The following is a 17,416-nucleotide window of genomic DNA, read 5'->3' on the forward strand; positions in this document are numbered from 1 at the left end:
AGCAAATCATCTACGCAACATATTTTAACACCATCCTAAAACATGTGACAGCAACTGTCAGGCTATTCTTTACAACATCCTCCGACTTGAAGCTTTCGTATGCTGTCTCAGTCTAAAAACAGGCAGCTGTAGGCCTGAATTATGTTTTTTTTATTTAAAAAAGAAAAAAGAAAAACAAGAAACACCCCTAAAGATCCATGTTCATTCCTCTGCAAAAAAAGCTTGAGTCTAAATCCTGACTCTTGACTTTTAGTCAGTTCCAGGTCTGCCTTGAACCATGCACCAAAGACATTTTAAGATGCAGCATTCTGTTTGTTAAACTGAACAACAAACCAATAAATGGAGTCACATGGAGAGGCAGCTTTCCGTTTCATACCTTTTTAATGACACGTTCTCTGTGATGTCCCCTTGCTGTCCCCAGCAAAGGAGAATAACCATTACAGTAACACACTGGCTCACTTACAAGAATACTAGTTTTGTTGAATTATTCCATTCCAGCAGTTAGTGGTCTGGATAATTACCTGAAAATTGGAGAATTGCAGAACCGAACAACTTTTTCATTTGAGCTTTATTTTTCTCTTCTAATTTCTAAGCTGGTCCTGCCTGAACAACTGTTGTATGTCAACAATAGTGCAAATGCAGTGACGTCGATCGTGGCTCAAGAGTTGGGAGTTTGCCTTGTAATCGGAAGGTTGCCGGTTCGAGTCTCGGTCATTGTGTCCTTGGGCGAGACACTTCACCCGTTGCCTACTGGTGGTGGTCAGTAGGCCCGGTGACGCCAGTGTCCGGCAGCCTCGCCTCTGTCAGTGCGCCCCAGGGTGGCTGTGGCTACAATAGCTTGCCATCACCAGTGTGTGAATGTGTGTGTGAATGGGTGGATGACTGGATATGTAAAGCGCTTTGGGGTCCTTAGGGACTAGAAAAGCGCTATATAAATACAGGCCATTTACCATTTACGTCCTGTACTATACCATCCACGCAAACGGGTTTACCGACACTGGTTATACTACAACCTGAGAGGTTTTCAGAATCACAGGGAAAACTATGATTCTACTACACCTAAATGCTACACTTCTTTCTTTTTGAGAAATAAAAAGCACCAAATTGCTCTGCATTTATTCTCAGGTACATCTAAAACTACTCTCAGAAATCACAATCCAATCATTCTGGTTATCAAACAATTCATTTAGACAGAAGGGAGTTTTAGATAAGTAGTTCAAATTGCCAGAGAGCATTTTAGCTCAGTGGCTCAAAGAAGCCCACTCTTTGTCATGAGGACACGGTATTAACTGAGAAGACAGTGAAAGTGGCTACTCTGTTACAGTGACAGACAACGTAACACAACCACATCACAAAGGCTGAAGTGTGCATTGAAATGATTTTCTCTTAGAACTGCCGCTCCTTTGTTTAAGCTACCGTTTAACTTAAAATCCGTCGCTAAAATCAGCGTTCTAGTTTAAAACACTACACGGAAGACTGATGTACAATTACAGAGGGGAAAACAATATGAAAGGTATGCACGGTAATGGCTGACACATATTTTGCAGGCACTGATAACATACTGTATGTGAAAAAAGCAAATGAAATAATCATGAAAGGTCTTTGAAGACAAATAAAAATAAAAAGTGATTAGTGTTTTTTTTTTTTTTTAAACAGGTGCACTTTTGATAAACTCAAAGGTCGTCTTTGGCTGTGTTACAACATGTGGCCGTACAAAGGAGTAATTTTGTCATGTAGAGTAAATGTATGTCTATCGTCTACTGGTTAATTAGGATGTGAGAACCTGGGTATTGATGTTTTGATGTCCAAATAAAGTGAACTCTGACCACCCGATGTGGATCTATACCAGGAAAAGAGCCAATTTTCAGCAAAGGGTGCCAAACTATAAAACACTGACCCCTCATATCGATCCAATATTTACTCCACCTTACTGTACCAATTAATGAGCAGAGTGTGGTCTACTTCAGACAACTTTGAGTTTCTTCCTACATTTTCAGCTTCTTGTGCCAAAAATAAAGCGACGTCTTCTCTATAATTCTTTTAAACAGTGGCTTCTCTAATCTTGAAATATGTGTAATTCCTGTATCCACCGCTCTTACCACTCTATAACACAAAATGTAATTCACAAATACTGGTAATTGTAATGAAATAAAATATTGTTTTCTGTGTCTCAGTACAGCAAGTCATCTATTTCAAGATTTCTTGCCTAATTAACGTTGATTAATGTCAATTCATAAACCACAAACTGACACTGCCTTTAGTTGCTGCTCCTTGTGCTCATTTCGCCATCTGGACTACTCGCCACCATGGAGCTGAGCTTGGGTTGTCTTCTCACATATATTATATATTTATTTAAAAAAAGAGAAAAAAAAAAGGGGAAAAAGGCCTCTGGTTCCCAAAACATTGCATTTCAAGTCCCTCAGGACATTCTAAGCAATGCAAAAGCTTGGTGATACGGCCCCATCATAAACCCCCTTCAGCAGCCTTTAAAAAAACATCATGCCTGCAGGGACAATAAGCACTTTCCTACTAGATGTCCCAAATCTTTCCTCCAGATATTTTCTGCCACATGTGCATACTTATTCCCCTCATTTGAACCCTGTGTTTCTACCATTTCCCTCGGGGCACTGAAAGCAACAATGGCAATTTAATAATTCTCCTTATGGAATCGGGGATTCTGCATGCACAAATGGCATGAAAATGGCCACTAGTGTAAAATAATATAAAGTGAAGGTGTGATGGAGTGAGTCACAAATAGGGCTGGGTATCGTCACTGATTTCTAGAATCGATTCGATCCACGACTCGATTCAATTCTATTTAAATCTGGCAAATTTTGCCTCAGACAGTCAGAAATATTATAATTCAGATCAGTACATTTACATATTTTTGTATCTATAAAAAGGAAGCTGACACTCGCAAGACTTTATCAAAGGTGTAAGCATCACAGCAGATTTTATAAAAATATTCTGCAGTACATCAAAAATGAAAGAAAACCATTAATCAACATATTAACATTACCTCTGAAGTTACAGCGGTTTTATTAGAGACACGGCTAAGCGTTTTGCATTTTGCATAATTTTAAAGAGTTTAAATTTGTTCAGAAGCCTATTGAACGGCAGAAATTAGGTTTTCTTTTCGGAAGTAAGTAAAAGGGAAAAAAACAAAACAGCGGCCGACAGCGCTGTAAATGGTAGACTTGTGCGTAACAAGCAAGCGAATAATGCAGAAAACAGATTTTTAGACGGGAAACTGTTCTTGAAGTACAGAGAGAAAGCGAGAGAGAGAGAGAGAGAGAGAGAGCTGTGCATGACGTGTGATTTTATCGTGGTGGAAGCAAAACAGCAAAAGTCAGAGGGAATTCATGACGATGTTTTTGTGAAGCTTAGTTTGGATCTTCTTTTGCTGCTGGTTTGGTCAATATTGTTTGGAGAGAGATAAAACTAACAGCTTTAGAATCGCCGCAAAAAGGGTGTAAACACAAAGCGCAGACACGCCGAAACATCAGAATCAGCGAGCTGTCGGCTTTCAGCCCCGACCGTGTCCGTGCCGTCGGGTGAGAAATGCGACATCTCACTGATTCTGATCCGTTGGAGGCTCCGAGCTTTGTGTTTACATCTTTGTGCAGAATCCGTGTACCTGCTCTCATTTACTGTTTTAGCTGTTTGGTGGTTCTTGAAATTTTGTGAGGTTTAACCTGAGATTCTGGCGTTTCGGTCAAAATAAATTAATATTTTAAAAAATCGATTCAGGATTTTAATGAATCGATATCACGTTATCCAAGCCAGAATCGATTTTAATCGATAAATCGATGATCAAAACCCACCCCTAGTCACAAAGGTGATGATTAAAGATAGTATTGTACTGGAGGCAATAAAATGGGCCTACATGTGTACTGTAGTCTGAACAATACTGGAGTTCAAAGCATATTCAGATTTGGAGGTTTTAAAAAGCTCAGATTTAAGTTTGAACTCTTATGTTTAGGCTTAAAAAGCAACAAAATGCTGAGAATTCTCAATTGTGCTCCTCCATTATTGTGTTAACAACACAAAAAAATAAAATTTCACTTACTGCAAGAGCTTTAGACAGCCTTGTGCGGAAATCATTGAGAACAATGGTGACAATATCCTGATGGGGAATGTATGCATAGCCTTGTTTGAGGTACACTTTCCTCAGTCGCACAAGATCCAGGGCATCTTGAAAAGGCACCTTTAAAACATAATGACAGTTGGAGGAAGAAAAAAAAAACAATTAAATCATTAATGTGTTCACAGTATAAAGGCCAGCCGTGTGTCCTTAGTAATTTGGCTGCTTAAATTGTGATCCAAGGATACAATTTAAGCTCAGCAAACCAAATGGGATGATTTACATTCTCCCAGTGAAAATGATTGTCAGTAGCAAGGAAATTTAAATTAAACTCTAGCTTTTAAATTCTGTTAATAGAAAAACTGCATTTAATCCATTTGCATGTTAAATCATTATGAGTAGAGACCTGACTGACAGAACATAATCACAGCCTTTAAAAGATTTGCCTACTATGCACATCGGAATATACAACATAATGTCAATGCATTTCTTTAGTAAGAGTAAGATAAACACATGTGGCGTTGTAATTCTACATTTGGAAAAGCTGGATTTTTTCCATAATGTTGGTTTAAACTGCCCCGGGGAGAAATATTTGCTCATTTATTTCATATCGGTGATGATCTGTCTCTATCTGATGAGATACTGGCTCCAGGGGATGAGGGGTTTATTAAAAAAAAAAAAAAAAAGTAGCGCTAAGCAGACAAATCAGAGTTTTACTCCAGTGTATAAAAGTACTCTCACACATGTAAGCATTACACAATAGATATGATGCAAATGAGAAAGCTTGAGGGGTAATTTGTCCAAGTCTAATACTGGACAAAAAGAAGACGTTACTAGAATTCAAAACACAGGATCCAAGATGTTCTGCAAAGTCTGACCAACCTACCTTACACCATATATTATCCTGCACTGTGCTATTACCTTTAATGATCGCTACTTCAAAAACTCTCCTGAATGACTCTTAACTATGCAGAAAGAGAACTCGAGTCATCATGACACATCAACCTAACAGGGCCACTGTCTAGATGTCTTGGAAGTTACATTCCCTCTGTGGTGTGTTCGTGAATATAAACTATAACCTACACTATATATATGTCTCACCTTGTAGAACTCGTGTTCCATCACCTTGATTCCACTGACGCCAAAGCTGGAGTTTATAAGTTGATCCTTCAGCGCAGTCTTCTCCTCGCTGCTAATCTGAAAAGTTGTGAGATTTCATTGAGGAGTTGCATAAGCTGAACTGTTAATATGATGTTAATAAGCTTGTGGAAAACAAACATTGTTTAAAAAAACAAAACAAAAACCTAAAGTTGGCTTTGCATTCTTGCTTACACCCCGCCACCACCATGTTATCCAAACCTACTGTAGTTCTTTCCTTTTGTGAGCCTAAAAGCAAAACAGAGACTAAGTACACTATATAATATATAGTGTAAACTATATATATTATATTTATGTTTTGGGATTTATTATTTAAAAAAATAATACACACATATTTGAAATATAATTTTTTTCACAATTAAATCTTTTACTGAATAGGGCCAACTTTTTAAAGATGGAAGATGTTATGATGATTGAACAGCTCCACCTAGTGAAAATACAACTGAACACCACTATGCTGTGTATAGAAACAACTGGCATGGATTTAGGCCCGTGTCCTCAACATACTCTGAGCCTGACATAGAAACAAAATCCAAGATATAGTTTCTAAAACACATTATGGTAAAGAGGCACTTAAATGTAAGTTAATCAAATATAAGTAAGTAAATTTTCAAGGTGATATAAAAAAAAAAAAGACTAATTGTGTGTTTCTGAATAAGTCACTATTACAAGAAGACAGAAATTCCCAGTTGTAAAAGTTCCCAGTTGGAATTTTTTTGTGGTAAGCCTCCTCAACTTAAATTTCCAGAAAAAAAATATTTTTGAAATATGTCAAGTGTTTTCTTTAGGAAAGCTTACTGTGTCATAATGGAGATTATTCTTGTGAAGAAATGCCAGTTGTTGTTTTGGGACCAACTCAGTAAAATGGAAGCGGAAAAGATCAACTTCCTGTTGTATAAACCAGCGCCTCAGATCTTCCCTTTGAGAGACAAATGGAAATAAACATTTATCTTTTGCAGCTGAACAACTTATATTCTGACCACATTTTCCAGTATTCCTAAATGGAGACTAAAGACTTACGTTTGGCAGTAGGCCAGTCTGAGAATGAAGTGGGAGATATGGTCTTTTCTTCGTTTTTCATATTCAATTGGTCCACTTTGAGATTTCTTGTCATCCTTAAGAGTTAGAAAACAATTAGTTAATTTGAAAGACAAATAGATGTCAACCATTTAATCATCATTCACCACTTCTTGTCATGTTGTACAGTTTTTGTTTTTTACATATATGAAAAAATTATCATGTACTAAAAGTCATGTTTATGGTAGCTGTACACTAACTTCCATTATCTCAGGCTCTTGTAATTCAGCATAGGGTCTTAAAATGTTAGTAAATGAGTCACGTTTTCAGCAACACCCAGCAGTGTCTCTTCTTTACTAATACAAATACATTTTATTGCTAAATCATGCTATTTCATCACTATTGCAAAGAGAATTTGATGGATCCTGCGCAAGCTTAACTCCTCAAAGTCAATACTGTGTCAATACACATCGAGCTAAACACTGGTCTCACTCTAAAAGCTAGGGCTGAACGATATATCACATTTGCAATAATATCGCGACATGATCAAGTGCAATTTTCTAACCGCAAAGGCTGCGATTATACTCTGGACATGTCCAAATTCATGGGCTGCATCCTCCTGAGGCTGCATTTGTAGACCGATTACATCACAGCGACGCGCCGAAGGCTGTCCAAATTCGTAGACTCCTCCGAATGTAGCCGACAAATGCGTCCTCCTTTTCCCCGAATTTGAAGGATGGGTCGGGTGTGTCTTTCGTGGCCTACCATATTCCAGAATTCACAGCACGGCCCAGCCAAACTCCAGTTTCCAACAATGGCGGCCGCTACTAAGTTTTAAAATTACTCATACTAATCTTTCTGGGTCACAAAATAAACTTTTAACATATTTTCAGGCGAGAAAGTAGTTGTGTAAACATCAAATATCTGCTCGGTTTATCAAGATATCCCATATTTGCAAAAGTGCTTCGACGTTTTAGGAGGCGTCTGCTACCCACCAGCTCGACAGCTAGCCGGGAGCTCGAGGGTTACTGATGCGGCCGAGAACGGCACAACTCCCGGCACATCATTTTCAGATCACCGCGGACTTTCGCTGCTCGGGTTAAACGTAATATATAAGTCACTTAGACAACCTAAAAATTTTATTGTTGGGCTTTTTTCAGTGTTTTGTTTGTTCGTGATTAAATCGGTTTGGCTGAGATTAAAGTTATTAGATTAGATAAAATAAAACTTTATTAATCCCCCGGGTGGGTTCCTCCTTGGTTTTCACACAGCTGACTAAACGTCAAACAGAAAACTTATTAAACAGAAGTATGAGACAGTCGAGAATTTACACCAGTGTCTGGTTATATTTTAGATAGCAAGAAGCAGACGGCCGAGTTTATTAAGCTCCACCGAGACAGCGGTGACGCTAATCAGAAGGCTAGACCGTCCAATTTCATGGCCGTTTACTTCCGGCCTACCCGACCGTCTGAGGACCAGTGCGGCCTCTTCAGCTTTGCCTCTGCCACTTGAAGATGTCGTGAAGACAGAGTTGAATAGTTACCTGTTGACCCCTGTCATTGACGGAGAGGATGATCCCTTAGCCTGGTGGAAGGTGCACAACATTCACTTTCCACGACTGTGCAAGATGGCCCGCAAATATCTGTGTGTGCCAGCCACAAGTGCCCCCTCAGAGCGTCTGTTCAGCACTGGAGGGAATATAGTGACCTGCACTCGCTCATCCTTAAAGCCAGCAAAAGTAGATATGCTGGTCTTCCTAGCAAAAAACCTGTGAGCTAGGATGATTATGGCTAGCTGAGCCATACTCATTGTTTATACAATTGCTATTATGTTTGCACTTTATGTCAAATCAAATCAAATCACTTTTATTGTCACATCACATGTGCAGGTACATTGGTACAGCACATGTGAGTGAAATTCTTGTGTGCGAGCTTCACAAGCAACAGAGTTGTGCAAAATACAATAATGTAAACAAGCAAAATACAAGAATGGCTACATCTGAAACTAATAAATATATGTACAATATATAATAGTATATGCATTTCTGGATGTGTATACTAAATATTTTTCTACACGTGTGTGTGTGTGTGTGTGTGTGTGTGTGTACACATATTTTACAAATTAAATAGAGTAAACAATAAATAAAATATATAAAAATGTGTAATGTTACTGACTGCAGAGATCAGTAAGATGTGTGCATTTTTTATTTATTAGTTTTATTTATTTAATATTATTTTTTAATTGAATGACTGTCTAGTAGTTCACAGATGTCGAAAAACTGAGTGTGGTAAAGCCACCGATTTTTTTTTATGTATATTTCTGCAATCTGCACATTGCACTGACTTTCATTTTAATGTTTACACCAGGGTTCCTTGTCAGCACTTTATGCTCAGATGTTTGTAAGCTAAAAATAAACTATTGTGTATGTTCAAATATACTGTTGTGATTGAAGAAGTTAAATAAAAATGTCAGTCATCAATTCATGCATCACCTCATGTCATCATAACAGAGGTCTGTCTTCCAGGAAAGAACAGTTTAAAATTAATGTAATATAGTATTGGCCATACTATATGATGTATTGCTTGTCTTTGTTTAATAATACAGAAGACAAAGACCTTAAAAAATAATCGCATATCGCATCGCAATCGCAATATTGGGGCAAAAAATCGCAATTAGATTATTTTCCATAATCGTTCAGCCCTACTAAAAGCTATGCCAGTTTATTAGATATGTCTCACTCACAAGGGGGGCACAAGCACCATGAAGTGCAGTGCGATATTACAGGACCCTAAACAAATCCAACCCCTGTGTTTTCATTAAAACACATAGCGGGTAAAAGTTTAAAAAGAAATCTCTTTGTGATAAAGCTTTAGTTGAAGTTGTTGACAACACAATGCAATAACTGACTCATTAATACTGTTTAAAGGTGCACAATGGGAAACATACTCACAGCATCTGGTCTGTAAGGAAAGTTCAGAGCTTTAAGCTGACTCTCAAGTTTGCGTCTATACGGCTCTGTAAGCTTGACATGGCTCACACCCAAGTTCTCCACAGTCTTCAACACTACAGTGGCATTAAAACAAACATTACAAACCACATGTCCTAAATAAAATGTATTACACAAGAGCAGAGAAAACAATGCTTACAGTAATTTTCATCATTTGATTTCACAAGTAGTATGAGACAAATCTTACACTTCAGTCGTTCCACAGCAAATGTTTCAAATTCAGAGAGAGAGATGTTTTCAAGAGGAGGCTGTCCATAAAACTGCAGGTGCTGCCCATAGAGCTCCGACTGAGGGATAGTGCTAATCTTCTTTTTTCTGCCTCCAAACTGCATAGTGCCTGATGGTAAAAGAAATCAAGCATGTTTTAATGTACCACTTGCTAACAAGCTGGGTCCCAAACCTGCCATATCTGATGTAGTGAGCCATTGACCAAAGCGACATTCAATACAAATTCATGGAAATTAAATAAGCTGTTCTTATTTCAAACGCATAACGCTTGATTTTGCCATTTTCTCCTTACTAGGAGTTGAATAAATAAAACACACTATTGTGGAGAAGACCCGAGCCACCATTAAAACGCTTATAACTAACAAACATTAAGAAATTCATTGAGCTTCTTTGATTTCAAACGGTAAAGGATGCTGCCATACAAAATCAGAACAAACGAATTTCTGCACAGCATCTGCTATTAACCTTTAACCAGTCAGTGCATAAGTGGCACCCGGTATCACTTAAAGCAAAACTTGGCAAACGGAGCTTCTCCTTGACTAATCGTCTCTTCAATCCATAGCTGAGAGACTGTGATGAAGAGTCGAAATGTTCCTGACATCTAAAAATCAGCCTCTGCACACAAACTGAACTGACAGTGTGAAGCTGTGTATGTTTTGTTATGTTACACTGGCTCAGCAGTCAGTAACTGTCGTTCTCATAAACTCAATTTCTACATTTAAGGCTAAATGTAGCCGCTAACAGAGACTATTTAGTTTAAGTTAGCAATAGAGCCCATAGCAAGACGTTAAGGGTAGTGAAAAACAATCCAACTTTGACGTTTGCTAGGTATCAGATTTGAGTTTAAACTGCATTGAAAAGACCGAGCTCAAAAACAGCCCGAGAAACTTATTTCACGGTTGAGGAGCAACAAGAAGCATATAATACTGTCGTTACATTACCGATTAGATGAAGCTTTTAGACTCCAAATAACGCAGTCCCGCCAAACAAAAGGGGCTGTTCAACAAACGCGGGTAAAAATATGACGTTGCATCCGACACCGGAAGAGAACGAAAGTTGTGAAGTGGTGTGTACTCGTTTTACTTTTTAGGACAGCCCGCCCCGTCTCTCAAAGTAACGATGACCTCCATGAAAAAAACAGGCAAACAGTTTCTTTTAAAATACTATTACCCAAACTTGGCTTGAGCCAAGACAAGCCACTGCTATTTCACACTATGTTTCTATTTCTGTTTTTTGGCGTTTGAACCAAATCCGACACAAACTCACGAGCGCACGTGTATTACATAACAAATGCCCCACTAAAACGCGGGTTCACCTTATCTTCAAATCAAGAAAATCATTGTTTTTCAAACGATTAATAACAGCTTTGAAATTAAACTTTAAAATTTAAAGATATTAAAAAAATCATACAGAAACCCCTTTCCCAAATGCCCATTTGATAAGGTTGGTTGAACTGATTTTCTTCTGAAATATCACTACTCCACAGACAGTTTACCTATCAGATCAGCAAATTTCCACAAATAAGGATTACTGGCATTGTCCTTAGCATATAAACTTCTCTTCACACAGACACTGCATATGGATATACGGGTGTGTATGTAGGAATGAATGAAACACCGCATGTTTGACACAAGAATGTTAGATTTAAAATAAACAGAATATATTCTGTAAAGCACTTTCAGGAAAGGTTTAAATTCCATGTCATTTATTCCTATGATTTTTGTGGTCGAAATAGATCAGACATTTCCCATTTATTTTTCCACTGTATGTAATCCAAAGTATTCTGTTTTGACGTACAAAAGTTTTGTATTTAGAGAAATTGGTAAATGGTCATGTTATATTATAGAGACATTTTAGTTTATTTTGTGGCTAACTCAATAAACAAAACAAAACAAAAATTCTAACCCAAATTCTGCTCATTTTTGGTAAGTTTCATATGCATACAGTAAAATGAACCTATACAAAAACAAACGTCGGTACGTTTTTAACTAACATCAACCATTGCTACAATTTTCTCAGCAGACGGTTAGGTGTTTTCTGCCTTTTTAAAAAAATGAAGCTGCAGTTATTTAAAGTTATTTAACAAACTATTTGATAGTTTCACATTAATGACACATATTCAGAAAGGGAGAAACTGTAGTGGAAAGTACATTTACTCCCTTTTAACACATTTCCGTGTTTCTGCTTTATAACATGCATTTTACTTCACATACCTGAAAGTAAAATTCACTTTTTAATCCGGTTGTGAGTAATTTTCACACGCTTTTTTCTTGGTTGTTGTGATCCGTCCACATAAAACACGCGTAGAAGACATATATAATGGTTGTGAATAAAAAAAATATCAACAATAATTCAGCGTTTAAACAGACGTGACTTTTAGGGCTAACATATGAGAACTACAAGTGTTCCCAAGACTCCCGAGGACAGAGGCGCGTCCACGCCGACTCTCTTGCTTTGTGCATTCTTTGGCTCTGCTGCTTAGCAACAAACACTAGCGAGCTAGCCAACAGCCTGCCTGGCTAGCTCTCACGCGCAACGTAGCTCACTGAAATAGGCAGCAATGCATATCCATTCTATAAATGTCATGAGAGTGACCTCAGGTGTTGACAGTCAATAAACGGTATCTTTCGTTTAGGAGAGAACGTTTTTGCATTACACAGGGAAGAAGTCGTTAGCGAACGGAGCAGAAGGTTGTCTTTCTTCTGTGAAAAGTGGCTAATCTTAGCTAGGCACCCTTAGCAGCGGAGTCTCTTGCGTCTCTTGCCACGGAGAAGAGCGGCGGGAGGCTGTAGATATGTGGATGTGGGTTAGCTGACTGCATAGCTCGCCTAATGTCATTGGATGAGTTGTAGCGTCGTTTTACAGGTAAGAAACTGCACGCTTCTTTGGCATGCTTTCCCATCATTTCTTCACCGTTTATTTCACCCAGCTTTAACGCACTACCTCGGGAGCTGCTCTGTACTTCAAGGGGAGCCTCCTTTCAGCAATTCAACAGGTCTTATCTTGACCAAGGCAAGGGATTTGAGTGAAGAAGAGGAGTGGGAAGTTGACTTCAAACTTAATTCCCATCAGAGACTATGAACGCATTACATATAGCAAAAGTCTTCGACAGAGTTGAATAGCTTAGTTGCGTGTCATGGCGTTTTGATCTGTGTTATTCAGTCTTTGCTTCAAAAAATTGTGGTGCCCCGCCTTGAGGCCTGGACAAGTAACGGTGAGTCTATGAAGATGACTCACTGTCTAGCAAAGGGGGGTGTATTATCTGCTTCATACTGAGCAGAATTCAGTACTATGTGCATAGCAATGTAAAACATACCCTGCTACCATGTTATGTAAAAAAATGCAGTAGGCCTGTATATTTCAGATTCTGTGTTATCACATTTGTATTGTATGAATATGGTAATGATGACCTGAAAGCCCAGAATTTACTCAGGACAGTTGTTTGTGCAGGTATGGAGAATATTGTGTTTAAATGTGTAGCTGATACCTGTCTTGAAGTGTTAAACTGCACCTTCCAGTCACTTCTTTAGAGCTTGAAAAAAGAAGGCAGCTGGACTTCTTTCAAGAGGCGTTTTCCCTTAAAAAAACAAATGATGGAAAGTCACAAGTATTTACCCTGGGGGTACCCTTTTGGAAGTGATCCTTATTGATAATGTGAGTCACCAAATGAGCTAAGATGTAAAAACAAAAAACAAAACAAAAAAAACCCAACTTGGGTCACTCACATTACCATCAGTGGGGGTTCAGAATGAAACCTCTGTGAGGTCTTGCCCTAACATGACCTATTGAGATCACCTGAGGAGAGTTGTAATTCATTTCAGAAATGTGGGGTATAAGACATGACCACAGTGCAAAAAGATTGCCCCACATTGTTGTTGATACTAAGAGCACAATTATTCAGATCTCATTTTCAAACACTGTTAAAGCGAATCATCATCATTTATCTAAATCTGAATCACGTTGCTCTGAACTTATAGTAGTTATAAATAAACAATACATAACCAGCTTCTTAACCTCCCAGTTTGACAGTTTCTGTGATGATAAAACATATTTAAAGTACAAATCGCGAACCGACTACACTTGAATAGGAGAGGACTAGCTGCTTGAAAGGAAGAGGAGGTCTTTGCTCAACTAAAGAGAAATGCAAAGTCAAGACTTTACAGTTTACAGAGTTTACATTAAAAGACGAGCATACTATTCTATTTTCAGCTGTGTTTTGCCTTCATGTTATACCAACTGATGTGTCATTCAGCTCAATTACAGATACATATTGTGACTCAAATTCAAGCAGGCTGTTGAACACTACAGTCACGCAGTAGGCTGTCAGTGTCCACTGAGAACAGCTTTCCCACAATATGTTGTTTAGCATAGCACTCAGCCACTCCAAGTATATAGCTGTGGGGACACGGTTGCTATGCGGAGTCTGCAGTTTTCTGCACTAATGGAACAATAAACATAGTGAACCACCTCTCCAGTCAAGCTGAAAATTTGTTTTACAACAGTTAGTAAAATGTGCACCCATAACAGTTTAAAAGCTAATTACAGACATTGTGTATGTGACACCATGTATTAGAGTGCAATGAAGTGCTTGTGTTGCTGGCGAATATGATAATTATACTATTAAGCCTATAAAAGTTGAGTTGTGACTGTTGGCTATAAAAATGTATTGTAAAACATTTTTTAGGCTTTGACAACTACATTTGTAACAGTATATTGACATATCAAACTGAAAATAAGTTTGATTAGTATTAAAAAGAAGTAGCAGTCAGTTGCGCCTCTGCTAATTTGCTTGATTGTCAGCCGCACTTTAACAGCATTTATAAGTAACTTATAAACTGAGTAACAAAGTTGGTTTTCATCATATTTGTTCAACTGACAATGTCTCTGAAGTGAGTGATTCATATATAAACCACATTTGAGTTGCACTTGTCCAGTGTTTGTGTGGCTTTTTTTTTGTGGGTTTTTGTTTTTTTTTTTGTAGTATCTAATATTTTATTTTATACTTTCAGCCGGTACATGTGCTCCCATCACAGCTCTGAAACAATACAGGCACAGTGGAACTGAGAAAATCAGCCAGACGTCATCACCATGTTGGAGGAGGACATGGAAGTGGCCATCAAAGTGGTCGTGGTCGGCAACGGAGCTGTCGGCAAGTCCAGTATGATCCAACGTTACTGCAAGGGCATTTTCACTAAAGACTACAAAAAGACAATTGGAGTGGACTTCCTGGAAAGGCAGATACTGTAAGATGTTCATTTGAAAGATGTTCCACATTATTTATCAGTTATAGTCTATAATCAAAGTCACAGAGGGTCTGTTAACTAACTACAACTTCAGCTGTATAAAATTGTTTTACAATATTAAATACATATTGGAATGTGGAATCCTGTTGGTACCCACATTTTAGGTTTAATCAGAAATTACTCTTTTTTAAAAAACTGAATTTTACTAAATTTGACACATTTTACTTAAAAAGGCCACTTTGTTATATTATATTTAGCTTTTATTTAATTAACATTAATTATTATTATTTAATATTTTATTAACCACAGCACAGTGGTGCAGTAGTATTGTGGCCTCTCAGCAAGATGGTCCTGGGTTTGAATCCACAGGCTGGCTCGGGCTTTTCTGTGACTGCGTTGGTTCTCTCTGGGTACTCTGGTTTCCTCTGACAGTCCAAAGACATCCATGTTGGTTAATTAACCAGATTTTTTTTGTTTTATTTTGTTATTTTACTTCAATTCTTCTATTGAATGCCTATCTAGTTTTTACTTATTTTACTTTACTTAGTAACTGTGTACTGTATGTATGTACGCATGTATGTCATTACACTCCTGGAGGAACAAGAGCCCTCTTGAGTTAAATGAAATAATTTTCCACCCTAGAAGAAAACATGATAAAATATTTTTTTTCCATGTTATAAATAATAATTAAAAGAGAAAGTTATTTGACGAGAATTTAAAAAATATATTTAAATATTATTACTTTTGTTTATTGAAGGAAATGTTTTATTCCAAATGTCTTAAAATTGTAGTTTTTGTGATTGTCTATTAACATAGAAAAACAAGTAGAGTGTGCTGAGTAGGATATAATAGGATATTATAGATGGATGAATATGTAACTAGTCAATTTTTTTTCTCATCGTTTTAGTGTAAATGATGAAGATGTCCGATTAATGCTTTGGGACACTGCTGGGCAGGAGGAGTTTGATGCCATCACTAAGGCCTATTACCGCGGTAAGATTGCACCTCTGCAACAAATAACGTTTGCTTATCCCATATTTCTAGGCTATTTCTAGGCTTCCAACCAGTATAAGTGTAAGCACTAGTATATATATACATATATATTTCCTAGAGGGCTTATTCTTAAATCCAATCTGTGTTTTTGCTCTTGGACAATGAATTATGCAACATGTTCAACATGCTTTTTTTTTTTTTTACAAGATGTAACAGCTTGAGAACGTGAACTGTTTGTGTATGTGATCTTACTTTGCAGGTGCGCAGGCATGTGTGCTTGTCTTCTCCACCACAGACCGGGACTCATTTCAGGCTATTGACAGCTGGAAGGAGAAGGTGGAAGCAGAAGTTGGAGATATTCCCACAGTTCTTGTGCAAAACAAAATTGACCTCCTGGAAGAGACTGTTATAAAAAAGTAAGGATTCGGTGGTACAGAAAAGCAATTAACTGTTAAAGAAAAGAGTGCTGACTGTTTATTGAAAATAAGCCTGTTAATTTAGAAGAAAATTAAGAAGTGCTGTATTTCCTTCACTTGTACTGCAGTGAGGAGGCAGAAGCATTGGCTAAGAGGCTTAAGCTAAGATTTTATCGCGCTTCAGTGAAAGAGGACCTAAATGTGAATGAGGGTAGGTTACTGAAAATCTGAACAACTGATCAGATGCAAGTAAAATGGCTTGTTTCTTAATGTTACTGTCATAACATTTCTGCTTGTTGTCTTCATTTAGTTTTTAAGTATTTAGCTGAGAAGTATCTACAGCGACTCAAACAGCAAACAGCAGAGGAGACAGAGGTGGTCCACACAACAAGCAATAAAATAGGTAAGAAATCTTTTTTCGTATCACAATTTAAGCTCTGGTGTTTTGTTTTGTTTTTGTTTCTTTTAAATAGCCTTTACTCATTCTTTCTGGGTTTTTTTCCAAAGGTGTTTTTAATACAACAAGTAGTAATGTCTGCAACCAGAGCTCCAGCAACGGCAGAGAAGTCATCACTTTGCGTCCTAACAAGCAAAGAACCAAGAAGACTAAAAATCCCTTTGGAAGCTGCAGCCTCCTCTAGAGAAAATCATTTCATTTTACTGACCGACAGTTATTTCTGACATTAGATTGCTCGTTATTGTAAGCTGTTGAGGTAGCGACAGTTAGTGACCAAAGCTCACATAGACTGGGAAACACTACACTACACTATATTACTTTATTAACCTAATGTTCATCTTCCTCGCCCCATGTTGATAGGTGTATTGCGGTCTCGAATATTCATCAGCGATCTGGGCACAAAACCTAACCTTTGTACATACTTGGATCCTCCTAATGGTTGCCTTAAGAAACAACTGCAGCTACAGTATGTTGTGTTATTAATTTAATGATGCCCAAAACAACTGAAGTTCTAGCTGTTGGTGCAGGTGGATTTTCCCCCTTATGGCCGAGGCTTTTGCTCTTTCTTTTTTTTTCACTCTTTTTTTTTTTGTTTGTTTGTTTTAATGAAACTTGACATACCGACTCTCATCAAAGTATGTAACAGCAAAAGTTGCACTCCATCGAGACTTTTCCTTCTGTACGTGGTTATTCTGTTTAACATTTCAGCTGTGCAATACATTTGCATGTATTATAAAAGATAAGCAGATTATTTTATTCCATATTTTTCTAACTGTTAAACAGATAATGGTTCAAACTATATTCTTCGTCCTG

General features: G+C 37.7%; 2 protein-coding genes across 4 annotated transcripts in view; one reads left to right on the forward strand and one right to left on the reverse strand.

Annotated features, from left to right (window-relative positions):
• prim2 (DNA primase subunit 2) overlaps nucleotides 1-11,919 on the reverse strand; it is a 28,916-nt gene extending 16,997 nt beyond the window's left edge. Inside the window, exons 1-7 of one of the 2 annotated variants that reach the window (XM_026189456.2) lie at nucleotides 11,708-11,919; nucleotides 9,454-9,603; nucleotides 9,210-9,322; nucleotides 6,263-6,357; nucleotides 6,041-6,161; nucleotides 5,186-5,281; nucleotides 4,070-4,207 (exon numbers count right to left, since the gene is read on the reverse strand). In XM_026189456.2, coding sequence (XP_026045241.2) covers nucleotides 4,070-4,207; nucleotides 5,186-5,281; nucleotides 6,041-6,161; nucleotides 6,263-6,357; nucleotides 9,210-9,322; nucleotides 9,454-9,598 — 708 coding nt within the window. In that variant the 5' untranslated portion in view covers nucleotides 9,599-9,603; nucleotides 11,708-11,919. Of the gene's footprint in view, nucleotides 1-4,069; nucleotides 4,208-5,185; nucleotides 5,282-6,040; nucleotides 6,162-6,262; nucleotides 6,358-9,209; nucleotides 9,323-9,453; nucleotides 9,604-10,435; nucleotides 10,574-11,707 lie in introns of those variants that run through there. The other variant, XM_026189455.2, reaches the window with a different exon arrangement.
• A 55-nt stretch (nucleotides 11,920-11,974) lies between these two features.
• rab23 (RAB23, member RAS oncogene family) lies at nucleotides 11,975-16,929 on the forward strand. Of its 2 annotated transcripts, XM_026189457.2 has the most exons (7): nucleotides 11,975-12,359; nucleotides 14,504-14,737; nucleotides 15,645-15,730; nucleotides 15,990-16,146; nucleotides 16,275-16,357; nucleotides 16,457-16,549; nucleotides 16,654-16,929. In XM_026189457.2, the coding sequence occupies exons 2-7, from the start codon at nucleotides 14,583-14,585 to the stop codon at nucleotides 16,785-16,787; spliced, it is 708 nt and encodes a 235-aa protein (XP_026045242.1). In that variant the 5' UTR covers nucleotides 11,975-12,359; nucleotides 14,504-14,582; the 3' UTR covers nucleotides 16,788-16,929. The 2 variants fall into 2 exon arrangements, with proteins under 2 accessions (XP_026045242.1, XP_080144175.1); XM_080288049.1 differs by lacking the exon at nucleotides 11,975-12,359 and having other exon boundaries at nucleotides 14,434-14,737.
• Nucleotides 16,930-17,416: the final 487 nt, after the last annotated feature.

Source organism: Astatotilapia calliptera, chromosome 13 (assembly GCF_964374335.1).
Source record: "Astatotilapia calliptera chromosome 13, fAstCal68.1, whole genome shotgun sequence".
NCBI lineage: Eukaryota > Metazoa > Chordata > Actinopteri > Cichliformes > Cichlidae > Astatotilapia > Astatotilapia calliptera.